At 42.8% G+C, this 14,997-nt stretch overlaps 1 protein-coding gene across 1 annotated transcript in view; it reads left to right on the forward strand.

Moving 5' to 3' along the window:
- EMC2 (ER membrane protein complex subunit 2) overlaps nucleotides 1–14,092 on the forward strand; it is a 217,638-nt gene extending 203,546 nt beyond the window's left edge. Inside the window, exon 11 of the mRNA XM_069220622.1 lies at nucleotides 13,117–14,092. Coding sequence (XP_069076723.1) covers nucleotides 13,117–13,203 — 87 coding nt within the window. The 3' untranslated portion in view covers nucleotides 13,204–14,092. The remainder of the gene's footprint in view (nucleotides 1–13,116) is intronic.
- The last annotated feature ends 905 nt before the right edge of the window (nucleotides 14,093–14,997 follow it).

Consider the following 14,997-nt stretch of genomic DNA (forward strand, 5'->3'; position numbering starts at 1 on the left):
AGATAGACGGCATTTGATTTAAAATCATTGCTTTTAAATTTAATGGGTTTTTAGATGTTTTCATTTAGTCAGTAGAAAGCGTACTTTTCCAAGAGCCAATTAAAACCAGAACTCTTTATTGCAGTTTAACTTTAGTACAGGTATATTAAAATCTGCGATTTCAGTGACAGAAAGAACCACCACTAAGTGTTATGTGTTCCATTGGGCTGAAGAGTTATGGGAATTGTCAAGTTGGTAAGAAAACTCATTTTGAAATCAGCATGAGGCCGTCACCAGCTGTCTTTTCACTGTGTTCAGTGTTCTAAGAAAACATTGTGTAAACTAGAAGCGTTTTAAGTAGGTTCTATCTGTTTTTCACTATTTTATTAGACTTCCTAGAAATGCTTATTAAATTTAAATCGATGTATTTCTCAAGTAACTTGTTAATTTTCATTTTACAGGAGCATGAAAATTAGTAACTAATAGACTTTTAATTTGTATCTAACCCAAGAAATTGAACTGTAAAAAAAAAAAAAAAAAAAATCTTTTGTAACCTGTTCAATTAAAGCTACTGTAAAAGTTGCAGTTTAAAATACGCTTTTTTGAAAGACCTAGATTTCAAAGCATGTTGCAGGGCCCCATTAAATTACCAATACACATTCTGTTATTATGCCTGCAAATTCCCTCACCTTATGAATATTTTTCAGATGTCAGACTAGATCCAGAAATGTTTTAGAAGCTCCTGTGCCATTCCACTCCGGCAGTGACATGCAAGGCCTACGTAGGCACCATTCCTACATGCTGATGTCAGGGATTTTCTTTCAGCTCCGCCTGACGGAGCACCCTAACTCATCAAGATGAAACTTGATGTCGCCAAGCATAATAAGGCTCCTTGCTGGGACCATCTCAGCTCACATTTGTTGCCGAGGTTCGGTTTCTTTCCCATTCCTGGAGTCGACAAATACAAATCTCTGGAGCGAATCCTCAGGTCAGAGTAAGAACATCATGCGTGGAGATTGAGAAGCAACAGAAGAGCATCTTTGACCTCTCTCTGGAGGTGTTTGATGTCATCTTGGCAGCCAGGCGTCCCTCAATAAAAACTGTATACACCTGTTGTTATGTCAAATTTGTGGTTTGGTGCAGTACATACCAAATTGACCCCCTCCAGGCCAAGGTATCTGACATTCTTTTGTTTGTTTTGTCTCTTACCTGACAAGGCTTTGCATTAAGTACAGTTAAGTACTATCTTTTGGCCCTTTCGGCCTTCTTATGGTTGCCAGATCAGTCCTCGTTAGTTAACTCACCCTTTTAAAAGGGCTGCAACATGTTTCCCCCTTCTTCCATTGTCATGCCCCACAAGAACCTTAATCTGATCCTGTCGTATCTGACATGCACTCCGTTTGTGCCGCTTCACAGCTCCTACTATTAAGGCTGTGGTCCTCCTCACCATCACTTCGGCAGGACATGTGAGTGAGCTTCATGCTGTTTGTGTCAATCCACCATACACCTTCTTCTCAGACAAACTGGTTCTGCAGGCCTGGAAATCCTTTTTTTGCCAAAAGTTGTGATGCCATTCCTCATCTAACCCTGACCCTGTCAGCGTTGTATGTGCCACTTCACCCCTCTGAGAAGGAGAGATGCCATAACTTGGACACGAAGAGAGCACTGAGGTTCTACATAGTTTGTATAGAGGACCACTGGGTGAATTATAGGTCTTTGTGTAATTTTCTGGAGCGCAAAAAAGCAAAGTAGTACAGAAGAGAACCATCTCCTGCCGCATCATGCTCTGCATTAAGCTGCTATGCATTGACCATATAGCAACCTCCAGAAAGACTGCTTTCCAAAGCACTCTAAGCTACCACGGCCAAAGCTGCTACGACTGCATTTGTACATGGGTTCCCAGTATGCTGTGTGGCTCTGTGGGCATCCCGCCATACGCTTACAGAGCACTATTGCCTGAACAGTCATGTTGGCCGAAAGGGGCATTTGTCTGCTCTGGACTTTCTTGTTTCAGTCCATTCCAAGTGGGTATTGATTTAATGTCTATTCAAAAGGTGACGAATCTACATCTAGAAATCTCTATCAGGAGAACATGTTAATTACCTTTGGTAATTCTGTTTCTGGTAGAAATTCTATCTAGCTGCAGATTCCTCACCGAGCCTCTCATCCTCACTGTACTGTGATTGGACTCCTATCTATTAATAAGAACCCCAAGTCTAGGAATATGGACACTGCTTCCCAATTAGCTTTTGGGTTCTTCATTGGGGGCGCTGACAGTGCTGAAAGCAACTGACATCATCATGCGGCCGCTGTTCCTCAATAGACTACACCCATCATTTCTGGAGCTAAACGGTGTCAGTGTAGAGCCGCACAGCGCCATTTCCAGATCTAGTCTGACGCCTATAATCAGAAGGTGAGGAATCTGTGACTTGGTACTAGAGCCTCTACCAGAAAGAGCATTACCGAAGGTAAGTAATTTGTTCTTCACTGCAAGCTTTATCTTTCTAATCACATTACCATAGCATAAAAATGTAGCTGTAAGGGTTCAGATACATCTTTTATGTGTATGAAAATCTAAAACTATTTAAGACTCGATGCAATAAAAAATGTAAACTGTGTCCCCACTTCCTGTGCCAATCACTAGGGCACAGGATCCATGAGGCACAAAAAAGAGAAAAACAACTTGTGTTTAGAGTTGTCACCCTTGAAGCTTTCTCCTACACCTTAGCCTGCTGACTCTTAACGTGCAGTATGGCTGTGCATGCCTAGACATAGCCGGCCTTCATTTAGACCTCACCTAGTCCTAACCGTGAATTAATCTAACCTCAAATAACAAATCAAACGTGTTTCAATTTCTCAATATTTAGTTATTAAAAACAGTCAAAAGTCATTGGCAACACGACAGAACAAAATGATGGACGGAATGTTGAAACTTTTCAAACACTTACCCCCAGTCACAGATCTGGGTTTAATCCAATGTTATTTTGCTCGCCATGTCACCCTAGGTTGGACCCAGCCATATGCAAATCAGTCTTGACCCTGCTCCCAATGGGAACAGTCCAGCCTGAACTGCCAAGCCAGGTCCTCCCTGGACTGGAAACAAGCATCCTGAGACTGGTTTCGGGGTATCACTCCTCATCAGCCAGGCTAACTTGAATCCAGTGGCGCAGCCAGCATGGGACCCACGTCTGGGCATAACTTGGCGACTTAGGGCGAACATAGCAACACCACAAAATAAAATGACGGATGGAGTGTTGAAACTTTTTAAACGCTCACCCCCAGTGGCAGATCTGTGTTTAATCCAATGTTGTTATGCTCACCACATCACCCCAGGTTGGACCTAGCCATATGCAAATAAGTCTTGACCCTGCTCCCCATTGGAACAGTCCAGCCCGAACTGCCAGACCAGGTCCTCCCACGTGTTTTAGTTTGTCAATATTTAGTTATTAAAAACAGTCAAAAGTCATTAGCCTTGTCTGGAAAATTAAGTGCACTCTCTTATTCAGTAACGTGTGGCATCATTTACTTAAAGTGAATGTCCCTGTCTCCTGAAAGGATTTATCCATCTCTGACATCTCTTAGCAGGAACCCTGTTCCACACCTTCTTGCAAAACTGTTTAAGCGCAATAATGTTTGATGGCATTTATTTACATTCAGCCAAAACATCTCAAGTGGAGTTAAGATTTGGAGTTGTGACTTGGCCATTCCAGGTGTATTTTAGAAGATCATCCTTTTGCATGAGCTGCTTTTGCCTAAGCTTTAGCTGTTGGACATATGGCCTCATATTTTCCTCTAGAATGTTGTGCTATAAAGAGAAATTTATGATGGGCTCTGTGGATATGAGTGGTCCAGGTCCTGCAGCTGTAAAGCAGATCTAAATCATCACCTTTCTACTGTGTTGCTTGATGGTTGGTATGAAGTTTCTGTGGTTATGTTTAATCTTTATTTTTCACCAAAAATGTCATGCATTACTATCACACAACTGCACGTTGGTCTGATCTCTACACAGGGCATTGTTCCCAAGTGGTTCATTATCGTGCGATTTTGCAAACCTAAGCTGTGCTCGATTGTTTTTTGTGGAGATAAGGGTGACTGTAATAGATACCTGTTGACCTAAGATTGATGTTCTACCAGAAACCTAAATACTACAGACCAATCAAACAGATAAAGTTCCTCCCTAGATGTTGAAAGATTTTAATGGTTATTGATTTTAGTTGTGCTTGTTGGCCAGCTGTCTGGTGTCAAATCTAGACTTATCAGGCTATGTATAGAGCTGCTAGGTGGCTCATGCAAATCTCTGTTCTCCTTTATCTACACAATACCCATCTACAGCTGTCTACCTCCGGAGTCATAAGGCGTTGATGCCTGCTCAGTGTCTTTAATTAAACCTTTGAATTTCTGGTAAGGAAGCCCTTCACCATGCCTTTTACTGGTGCAGTAGTTAATTACAGTATTGCACGTTGGAGTTTCCAAGGCGGAAATCGGTCGGCAACGCTTTTCGACACAAGTGGAAATCAGGCCTCCTGTGTGCTTTTCCGCCCAAACCACTTCTGCCCAGAGTTCTCAAGAAGATCAAGAGCAACTGGGCCCAAGTCATCTTAGTGTCTCCGGATTGGGCACAAAGAGTCTGGTATCCCGAGCTACTCAAAATGAGCATCAATTCTCCCATCATGCTGCCCCTTCAGGGGGATCTTCTGTCGCAGCAGCAGGGGAGGGTTCTCAACTCTGCACCTTCATGCTTGGAGATTGAGTGGCAGCAGTTGATGGCATTTGACATTCCTTCCGAAGTCTGTAAAGTTATTTTGCCAGCCAGGCGTACCTCCACTAAAACGGTATATGCCTGCTGTTGGAAACACTTTGTATATTATTGTACAGAAAGGTCTATTGATCCCTTTTTCTTCTTCTCTTTCTGATATTCCTCTCTTCATACTTTTCCTTGCCCAGCAGAGTTCTGCCTTGGGGACTCTCAAGGGCTATCTCTCTGCCTTATCAGCATTTCTTCGGCTGCCTGTTCAGCCTTCTCTGTTTAAATCCCCCATTGTACATAGATTCCTTGAAGGGCTTGTACATATGTTTACCCCAACACCCTTTGTTGTACCCCAATGGGACTTAAATCTGGGCCTCACATTTCTGATGTGTGCTCCCTTCGAGCCTTTGCACAACTGTCCCCTCCTGCTGCTTACCATCAAACCAGCCTTCTTAGTAGCGATAACATCTGCCAGGAGGGCTCTGTTATCCAAGCCACCATATCGCACCATGTTCCCAAACTAGTTGGTTCTTAGAACATGTGCCTCTTTCCTCCCCAAGATGGTGACCCCATTTCATCAGAGTCAGAACATCACCCTGCCCACCTTCTTTGCTCCACCACATCCCTCTAAGGAAGAAGAGCAACTCCACCGACTGGACCCAAAAAGGGCGTTGCCGTTCTACTTTGACCACACAAAAGAGTTCTGGGTGGATGACCAACTCTTTGTGGGGTATGTTGGAGCAAAGAAGGGTCGGGCAGTGCGGAAGCAAACCATTTCATGATGGGTCATTCTCTGCTTCAAGATCTGCTACACATTGGCCAAGAAGCAGCCTACTGAGGGCTCATTCTGCCAGGGGAAAAGCTGCTACCACTGCACTAGCTCGGGCGTACCAGTCCTGGAGATCTGTCAGGCGGCAACATAGGCATCTTTGCACACGTTTGCAAAACATTACTGCCTGGACAGTCACGTACAAAGAGATGGGCACTTTGCCCGTTCAGTCCTACAGGACTTCTTAGTGTAAGGAGAATTATCTGCAGCCCACCGCCATGAGGTTATGGCTTGGGTATCTATTCAAAGGTAAGGAGTCTGCAGCTAGAAGTCTCTATCAGATGAACAAGTTACTTGTCTTTGGTAACACATTATCTGGTAGAGACTCTGTCTAGCTGCAGATTCCTTACACCCACCCATGCCTCCCCGCTCTGTGCATATGTCTGGTAGGGTTAGGGTTTATCCCTTTTCAGGGCCCTAGTTTTGCACAATTGTTGGTTCTATCCATGATTCTGCGCTTCTTGCGTGGAAGTTTTGTATATAAAAGAACTGTTGTACGCATGCCAGGGTGGCACCTTAATAGGCGACCATGACGTCACCGTCGGCTGCAACGACGCTGACGAAGCCAAGCGGAGCCGGATGACGCACGCGGATCCGAACGACACCCCCTGACGGCGCACGCAGGGTATTGCTCAGCAAAAAGATTCCAGATTCGAAGCTGACGCCAGGGAATTCAAAGGTAAGGAATCTGCAGCTGGATAGAGTCTCTACCAGATAATGCGTTACCGAAGGTAACTTGTTCCCTATTCCCAGTAACAGTTATAGTTATGAATGTACCAACCAATATTTAAAGGATGCGGCTTCTTTTAGTATTAAAATCCCAGCTACAGTTTTTTAGACTTCGGCCCGATTATCACTTTTGTCAATCTGTTGGATAAATAAGTATTCAGTTTTAAAGTGAGAACAGAACATTACAGGTGTCAGCATCCCTAATAATTAAGTGTGAGAGGAATATTTAAAGGTCAATTGCCATTTAAGGTAAAGTTAAAACTCAAATTATTATCCACGTCATTGTTACAGAATGTGTATCCTCTGGAGGATAAATGAGTTTGCTTTGTTGGGCCCCAAAGCTATAACCTGTAGGATTATACATAGATATCAAAAGTTGAGACTGAGCCCACTCAGCTATCTCACTGGCATTAAGCGTGCCCATGTTATTTCCAATTCAGTGAGTTTGTTCTACCTCTGCTTCTAGTCGGTGGCAACCCTTGCACCTCTCCCTAGTGTTTGTGAGGTATTCCTTCCTCCTTTCCTCTCCTTCCTCAGTTTTTTAATGCTACCATCCTTCTAAATAGGGCTGGCTTTTGGAATGTGCAGGCTGGGCCACAGCCTATGGTGCAGTCTCCATAGTGGTTTTCAGAGCCCTCTGCATTAAGGCCCTGCACACAGCAACACCCCTCTACATTGGCTCCAGTGATTTAGTTTAAAGTTCTGCTAATTATTTTTAACCTGTTGCAACCGCTGTATTTAACATCCTTCCCTGTCCTCCCATCTATCTTCCCTATCCCGCTACATGCTAACACCCCTGCCCACCACTACAAACAACTTGGCACCAGCCTGATGGAGCCAATCTATGGGCAATTCAGGGGAGTTGGGGGAGATGCAAGATATTTGTATTCAGATGCAATTCACCAGCTGCAGCAAGGGCAGTAGCTGCTGCTATGCTAAGTATTTGATCTTTATTGATGTAGCCAGCCAGGGACATACCTATGAAATGGGCCCCCAGCTGCTTCATTTCATTCTCCGGGAGCAGCGAGGGCAGAAAATGTATTTTCGCCCATGGCGCACTCCGAACAAGAGCCGGCTCTGCGTTCAAACTATGTCATCCTTCACCACGTAACAGTCTGCGTAATCTTTCCACCTTCTTCCTGTTAGTGTGGCTCCTCACCCCACATAGCATTTCTGGGCATATAAAGCCAATTTTCTTATGTCCATCCAAAGGGACTCCTTTGTGTACTCATCAGAACAAATGCCAAGGCTGGTTGACACTAACCTGCCACTAGAGGGTGACCTTTTGCCTTTTAAAATTGTGTTAATACCACTGCTGTAAAATGCATCTCGGAAACCTTCCCTGTCTAAAGTGCTTTCTGTTTGCCGAGTTATAGCAATTGAACCTGCTTTTACAGTTAACTGAATACCACCACACAGGCTGTGCGAAAGTCTCAAGGATAAAGTAGGAGAGCCCCCAAATCAACATATTGCATGATTTTCTTAATAATGAAAAGTCTTGTACATTGCAAAAGGAGTATCAGAAGAATGTGTTATTGGGATTAATACTTTATATGATCTGAGTCATCGAGCTAGGGTCATAGCAAAAAAGCCATCCGTATCACACTCGTCTGCCACATCTGTTGTACAGTAATACACACCTTACGCATAAGTCACACCCATCCCATCCGAGCTGTCATCCAAGCTTGAATCCTCCTTGGCATTACATTTGTGAAGGGAAAGCCCCCATGCATTAATCGCCTCTGCAGACCCTTTATCTGTGCGAGAGGCCCGCATGTGGCTCTCCTCCGCCACACCACGTTCGAGCACATTTCTCAGCCATAAGGATGCCATTGATACCCTGGTTCTCAACCAACCAATGGCTACTCACTGTTTAGACAACAGCAGCATGAGCAGGGGAAATCTATACGCAGACATATGCCCCCTAGGACCCTTACCACCTACAATCCTTGGCACCACTTCCCCCCAGAACCTCAGGACCCCTTTGCAGCCCAGGCCTGATGCAAAATGTTGGCCTCCAGCTCCCTGCACTGCATTCATCTTACCGCCCTCAACGATCCATTCTATTCAGCTGACTAGAAGTCACCTAGGTGCGGTCTAGGAAATTAAAGTGTAGTAACTTAAATCTATGGTTGCAAGACATTGTTCTCACCAATTTGCATGCACGCACATCAGTCCTCATCCATAATGGGCTCCTCCAGCTCCCTCTCCCAGTCCTGGTGTGCTACATAGGGGTTGCTCAGCATGCCCCCCAAGAGCTCTTTATAGAATAATGTGATCAGGTGTCTCCCCTCTCCCCAGCCCCAAGAGCTCTTTATAGAATAATGTGATCAGGTGTCTCCCCTCTCCCCATTGGATGAAATCACCAAGCACACAGTAGGTTTGTGGCACTGCTGGAAAGCCAATTCATACCTCCTTCACCATGCACTTTCATACAGATTTTAAAAGGAAATGGGAGAAGCGAGATTGGCTTAGCATCTCTCCTAGTTTTGCTTCCACCCCACTTTATGTAATGAGTTCCTTTTATACACGCTGTAGTCTGCCTAGAGTGTAGCCCTTCCTATTCTATTCTGTTCTATTTGAACATTTATAGAGCACAGCTGTCACTCCCAAGGGGGCTTCCTAACGCAATGAGGATCTAGTTGGAAAATGTCTGCTTAAAGAGAAGGCTCCTAGTCAAGAAGGAGTTGACTGTCTTCATGATGATGGAGTAGCAGAGCTTGCCAGTGATCTCAAAGATCCATGTTTTAAGCTGCTTTTTAAATAGAGATTCCACGTTTATGAACCTTAGTTGTCTGGGCAAGGAGTTGCAGGCTTTTGCGCCTAGGACAGTGAAGGATTTACCTCCTCTGGTTTTCAGTCTGAAAGATGCTGATGTAAGCAGATTGGCCTGTGAGGATCTCAAGGTTCCTGCACTCAAGTGATGAGAGAACCTAGCTATAAGAAATTTGGGACCAGTCACTATAAAACCTCTGAAAGTCAATAGGAGAATTTTAAACAGAATTCTCTTGTGGGCTGGCAACCAATGAAGAGTATTTAAAGCTGCAGAGGCTGATGATCTTGTAGGTAATTTAAGAACTGTTCTAGCAGCTGTGTGTTCAGCAACTTAACGTTTGTGTATGGTCTGCTTAGGGAGCCAGCATACAAGCTATTACAATAGTCTAACGTAGAGGTAAGTGAGCGCACAGGCTACAATTTTCCTAACTGATAGAGGCAGGAGATCGAAGAATTTCTTAAGGGATTTAGTTAAATTAAAACAGGTCCCTGCATCCGACAGAGCCTGGGGGCAGAAGTACAGGAAAGCATCAAATTTTATTCATAGGTTTCTAACAACCTCAACACTAGCAGGTTGGGGGGAGTACTGTCTGGCCACCACTGGGAGGGCACAAAATCATTTGACTTGTCCAAAAGCATGATCTCAATTTTATCTGTGTTACTTTTCAAGTGATTTGCATGCATCCACTGGATAATCACAGTTAAGTTGTTTTTAAAATTCTGCTCAGATCCCAGTGAGGATTTACCCAGTAATAGTATCAACAGGGTGTCATCAGTGTACGAATCTGTATCTATTCCAAAAGATGTAATCAAGGAAATTGAAAGCGCCATATAGATGTTAAATAAAACCGGGCTTAATGAGGAACCCTGCAGGAACCCACAGGTGACTGTGTATTCTTCAGAAGAATACAGGCCCAACTTAACCATTTAACCATCTGTCTTTGGTTGGTGAGAAATTATTTTAGCCAGAAAAAGGCCAGTCCGACAGTTCCACAGTCTGACGTGCTGGAGAAGGATTTCAGGAGAAATTGTTTCAAATGCTGGAGATAGGTCAAATAAAATCAGTGCAGCATTTTTTCCTGCGTCCAACGTCGGTTTTAGCATGTCTGGGCCAGGGCAAATTTCGTGGAATGCTTAGGTTTGAACCTTGATTGCAGACGGTGCAGTACATTGTTTTCATCTATGAATGTTATTAGTTGGGTGTTTGCCAGTTTTTCTGTTAATTTGCCAGGGCTGGCAGCAGTGAAATAGGACCTAGGTTAGATAGAATTGTAGGATCTAAGAGGGGTGTTTTCTTCAGAGGTTTAGCAACAGACAACTGCCATTCCTCCGGGACCTCAGCTGTCATCAGAGACTTATTCAATATCTGATTTACCACTTTATGAAGGACGTGGAGAGGAAAAGGATCATTGGGTTAACCCGAAGTAAAAGTTAGGATAGCCTGATGAGAATGGACCAGCAGAATAGTATGGAAGAATTCTAAAATACCAGTCCCAGCTTTCGATGGATTATCAATTTCCAAGTCGATTGTAGGGAAAGCCGGAGTGATAAAATCCCTTTGGATGGCTTGTACCTTATCTACAAAAAAAGAGTGCGATCTTGTCACATAGTGCTTGTGACGGAGGAATCTGTGTTGCAAATGCTCTAGGTTTTAAAAAAGAGTTTGAGATCTTAAAAATTAGTTTTGGGTCATTGTGGGTGTCCTCAGAGTAGCAAAAAAAGCCTGTTTCGCAGACTTAATCTGCTTGTGATACACTTTTAAAGCTAATCTATATTGCACCAATTCCTCTGGGTTATAGGCTGTGTGCCATTTTCTTTCAAGTTGCTTACAGAGTAAGTGTTTGTCTCTTAAAGCCTGATTAAACCAGTGGGGGTGAAGGTGAAGATTTAGATACTTTCCTCGCAGGAGTCTCTGACACTAAGCTAGTGGCTGACTGTGATATTCAATTGTTAAAAGATGTTGCATTGTCTGTTGATTGACCTCGTAGGATGTTGGTGGATTCAAATAGAAATTTAAGAATCCAGGGTCCTTTGATAGCTTGCCCCACATAAAAGTAGTAGATGGAACTGACTGGGTGGTCAAAAGCAAAGAGTAGTCTTGCCCCTGTTTAATGTTAGGAGGAATGAGATAGTGGTCTGACCAGCTCATCGGAATGGGAGACTCTAGTGATAGGTTAAAATTATAAGAACAAAGCAATCCAGGGTATGGCCTCCCTCATGAATAGGTCCTAAAATCCCTTTATGAAGTCCTAGGGAGCTCAGGGTGTCAAAACAGTTCAAAACCTCTGGTTTATTTTCAAGCTCCCAATCTAAGTTAAATCTCCCCAAGATGGTGAAGTTTGAATATCGAAGCACCAAGGGAGCTAGAGCTTCTCCCAGCGAGGACAGAAAGGTAGCCCCTGAACTAGACAGGTGATAAATCAAAGCCCCAGCAAAGGATTGAGAGGGGCTGAGCCTAAAACAAAATCCAAGGCTCTCCACACCAGTTAAAATGCTGAGGTTGAAAGTGTCAACCTGGAGTGAGTCTCTAAAGATAATGGCAAAGCCTTACCCTAACGCCCCCCACCCCCTAACCACCCACCCCTGAGGAAGTCAGGTCTATCCTGCCTGGAGATGGTATAACCAGTGGGGAGTGCAAAAGCGATGTCTGCATTGCACCAGTCTTTTAACCAGGATTCTGTAATAAACAGGAAGTCTACCTGAGGCTCAAAAATGAGATCATAAACTTCCTGGGCATGTTAACCAAGAACCCGATCATTGATCAGGCCACCCTCAAGAGTGTGTGACTTCTGAGCTAACGGCATCCCTTCCTCTTCATCAGATGGTTACAATGTGGTCCCGCCCCAATACCAAATGAACTAGGACATTTTCTACCTTACTTGACTTGACTGGTGGTAAGGATTTTCTCCCTGCTGACTATCTTTAGAGCCCATGAATACTCTTTGTCCCAACATAATTCTCCCAACTTCTGTCTTTTTCTCTCCATGGAAGCTACCCCTCCAGTGAGAGCTACTAGGAAGGTTAGTGTCTTTCCACCCTCAAGGGCCTTTTTGGGACAAATTATTCCCATTCTGTGTTCTGTCTTCATCTGGGAAATGATTATAGGTGCTGCATGATCCCTCCAGACTAGGCACTAAGTAGCAGGACCTGCTTGAAAGAGGAAAACCTGACAAGCTATTAATGATGACACTATCTCTTTGCGGAAGGCAGTGACGAACCATAGGTCTCTGCTCCTGGTGGGTTAGGAGCAGAGCCCTCTCTGATTCAGAATCTGTCTGAGTACACTTGTGCATAGATTCCGACGATATGGCCGTGACCCCTGAACCCATGTTACTTGTCCCATCTGCTCCTCCCATCCTTGCCTCTGTACTATTTTGAAAGTGCATATTTAGATGGGGATAAACAGCGTGTACCAATAGTTGTAGTGAATGGAAGGATGGTGGGTTCCTTCCTTGTGGCTGCATATACCTAGTGTGTTTCAGGCTGCAAGTTTCGTACTATATTGCTGCTATTTGTTTTTCAGCCTTCTGATAGCTGTAAAAATCGTTACTGTGTTTTGGTAATGTAAAGATAAAGAAGTGCTCCGACTGGTGAGTCAGTGGAAGGTTCATTTTGATGACACGCAAGCACCACAAGGTTTGATAAGATACTTAACACATTTGTGTTGTTTAAAGGTTTGACCTCATAACAAGTATCTTTTCTCCGCAATGATAGAATTGCAGTGACGTGTTCATTATAAATTATCTGATTTAAAATTCTGCATTATAGAAATATCTGAAAAAAAAATCCTTATGGTGAGATATGTTTTCAAAACGATTTGTCAAATGGCAGTTGTTGATAATATTTAAAATAACGTGTTTCCATTGTGTGTGGAACGGTGTCTATTTCTATTAGTATATGAGTCTGATTCCTGCTTTTTTATTTGTATTTGAGTTATGTTTATGTTTAGGAGTGTTATTCGCCAATTGTATTGGAATAAATATTTTACTTTAAGTAATGAAGCTTTTTTTTTTACAAAAGAGGTTGCTATAGCGTTAACTTCATCTCCCTATTTTAGTTTGCAGGCCGGAGTAAAAAAGAAACCAAGTACTCTCTAAAGGCAGTAGAAGACATGCTGGAAGCACTTCAGATCACACAGTCATAAATTCTGATGCCCCCCCCAAGCATTTCTGAAATCCTGGATTCAGACAAATTCGTACTAAGTCATTTCTGAATAAGCAAGTTTATTTTGTTTGTTTTTTTTTGCCATGGAAAGTGTGCAACATTTTCAAAACCTGTCTTTCTGAATCAGAAGTGATGTAAAGTCAGTCCATGGTTTTGACATGTTTTGGTTGCCTTGTCACAGAATCCTACTTAAAAATCATTGCCAGCCGTTGCAGGAGCCAGTATCTCTAAAATGTTCTCCGTGAAAGCAAATACGTCCTTCTAATAACACTGTTTAAAATGCCTGATTTATGTAATTGCCTTGACGCTATCTATTCTTCCGGAGTTCTCAATTTGTCATTGTTTTGTCATTGTGAACTCCACCTTAAAATGTTCTGTTTGAGTGATTAAATTACTACACATTCTATTTATTTAAATGGAAAATTACCTTGGATTTTAGGCAATTGTTTAACTTTTTGAAAAGATAATTAAATACTCTGTTTTGTTTTTCATTATTCAAGCAGACGTATGTACCATATCCACAGGGTCATGGACTGGAACACTCACATTGTAAATGTCTTTTGTAACATAGCGCAAATAATTATTTATGGATAAATGTCATTTCAGTAGTTAACATTTTCTGCTAAATCCCATTTTCTTTCCGAATGTTTAATTGACACCACAATCAAAAAGTGTAAAGGCTCCACCTATTTCTGGATAATACCTTTGATTGAAATGTACAGCAGCAATATTGTTTTACGCGCTGGTACGCTTGCCTTTGTACTTCAGTCATGCAGCATTAATAGAACATGAGTATGAATATCAAAATGCAATCTCTTGATATTCTAATAAAAGTAATCAGTGCAAACTGAATGGCTACCAAATGAAAATACTGGGATGTATTTGTATTTTCCAGATATTTTAATGTACAATTTTAGAGTTGACTTGCATAAGAAATCATGTATGTATGTATCTGCATACCGCAAATCTATCCAAAAGGTAGCAGGGCACTGGACAGGGTCACAGGCAAGTGTATGGTCAATGACAGATGGGAGAAGCAACTGGATTTGGGAGTGGAAGTGCACCTTTGTTGCACTGTGATATAGTGTTGTTTAAAGAGTTGTGTCTTCAACTGTTTTGTAAATTGGAACAGTGTTGGGGCATTCATCATGGACACAGGCATGTTGTTTCGGATCCTGGGTGCATACATTTAAAAGGCCTGTTGCCTTGTTTTTTCTTTCTTACACAGCTTAAACTCTGGTCTGATGGAGTCCACCAGGTATGGTGTTTTAGAAAGTTATTGCTATTGGACGTGGAGTTGGGAAATGATAAATGAGTTTAGATTGTCAATGGAGAAATATAATAATAAAACTAATTTCAAGGGTTTGGTCTTCTCTTTGGGGTTGATCTCAGTTTGTTGGTAGGATACTAAGCAGGAGGGTAGGGGTAACATGGTGGTAGGTCCAGGTGTGGGTGTGTCGGATCGGTGAGGAGAACCAAGAACTTGTTCTTTCCAGGAGGTTTGTGGATGAAATGGAATGTAGCACTCTTGAGGGTTGTATGATGGAACAGCGCATGCATTTACAACGCAGTAAGTACAATGCATGGTCATTACCGCGCATGTATTTACCACGAAAAGTTTTTACAATGCATATGCTTTTACCACAAATGTCTGTACCACGAAAATTTCGTAGTAGAGGCATAGTTGGTAAAGGCATATGCATGGTAAAAACTAGAGGTAAGTATAACATAAATCATATATATATTACGGAGCGAAGAGGAACACGTCCGAACC

The sequence above is a fragment of the Pleurodeles waltl genome, chromosome 2_2 (genome assembly GCF_031143425.1).
Source record: "Pleurodeles waltl isolate 20211129_DDA chromosome 2_2, aPleWal1.hap1.20221129, whole genome shotgun sequence".
Taxonomy (NCBI): domain Eukaryota; kingdom Metazoa; phylum Chordata; class Amphibia; order Caudata; family Salamandridae; genus Pleurodeles; species Pleurodeles waltl.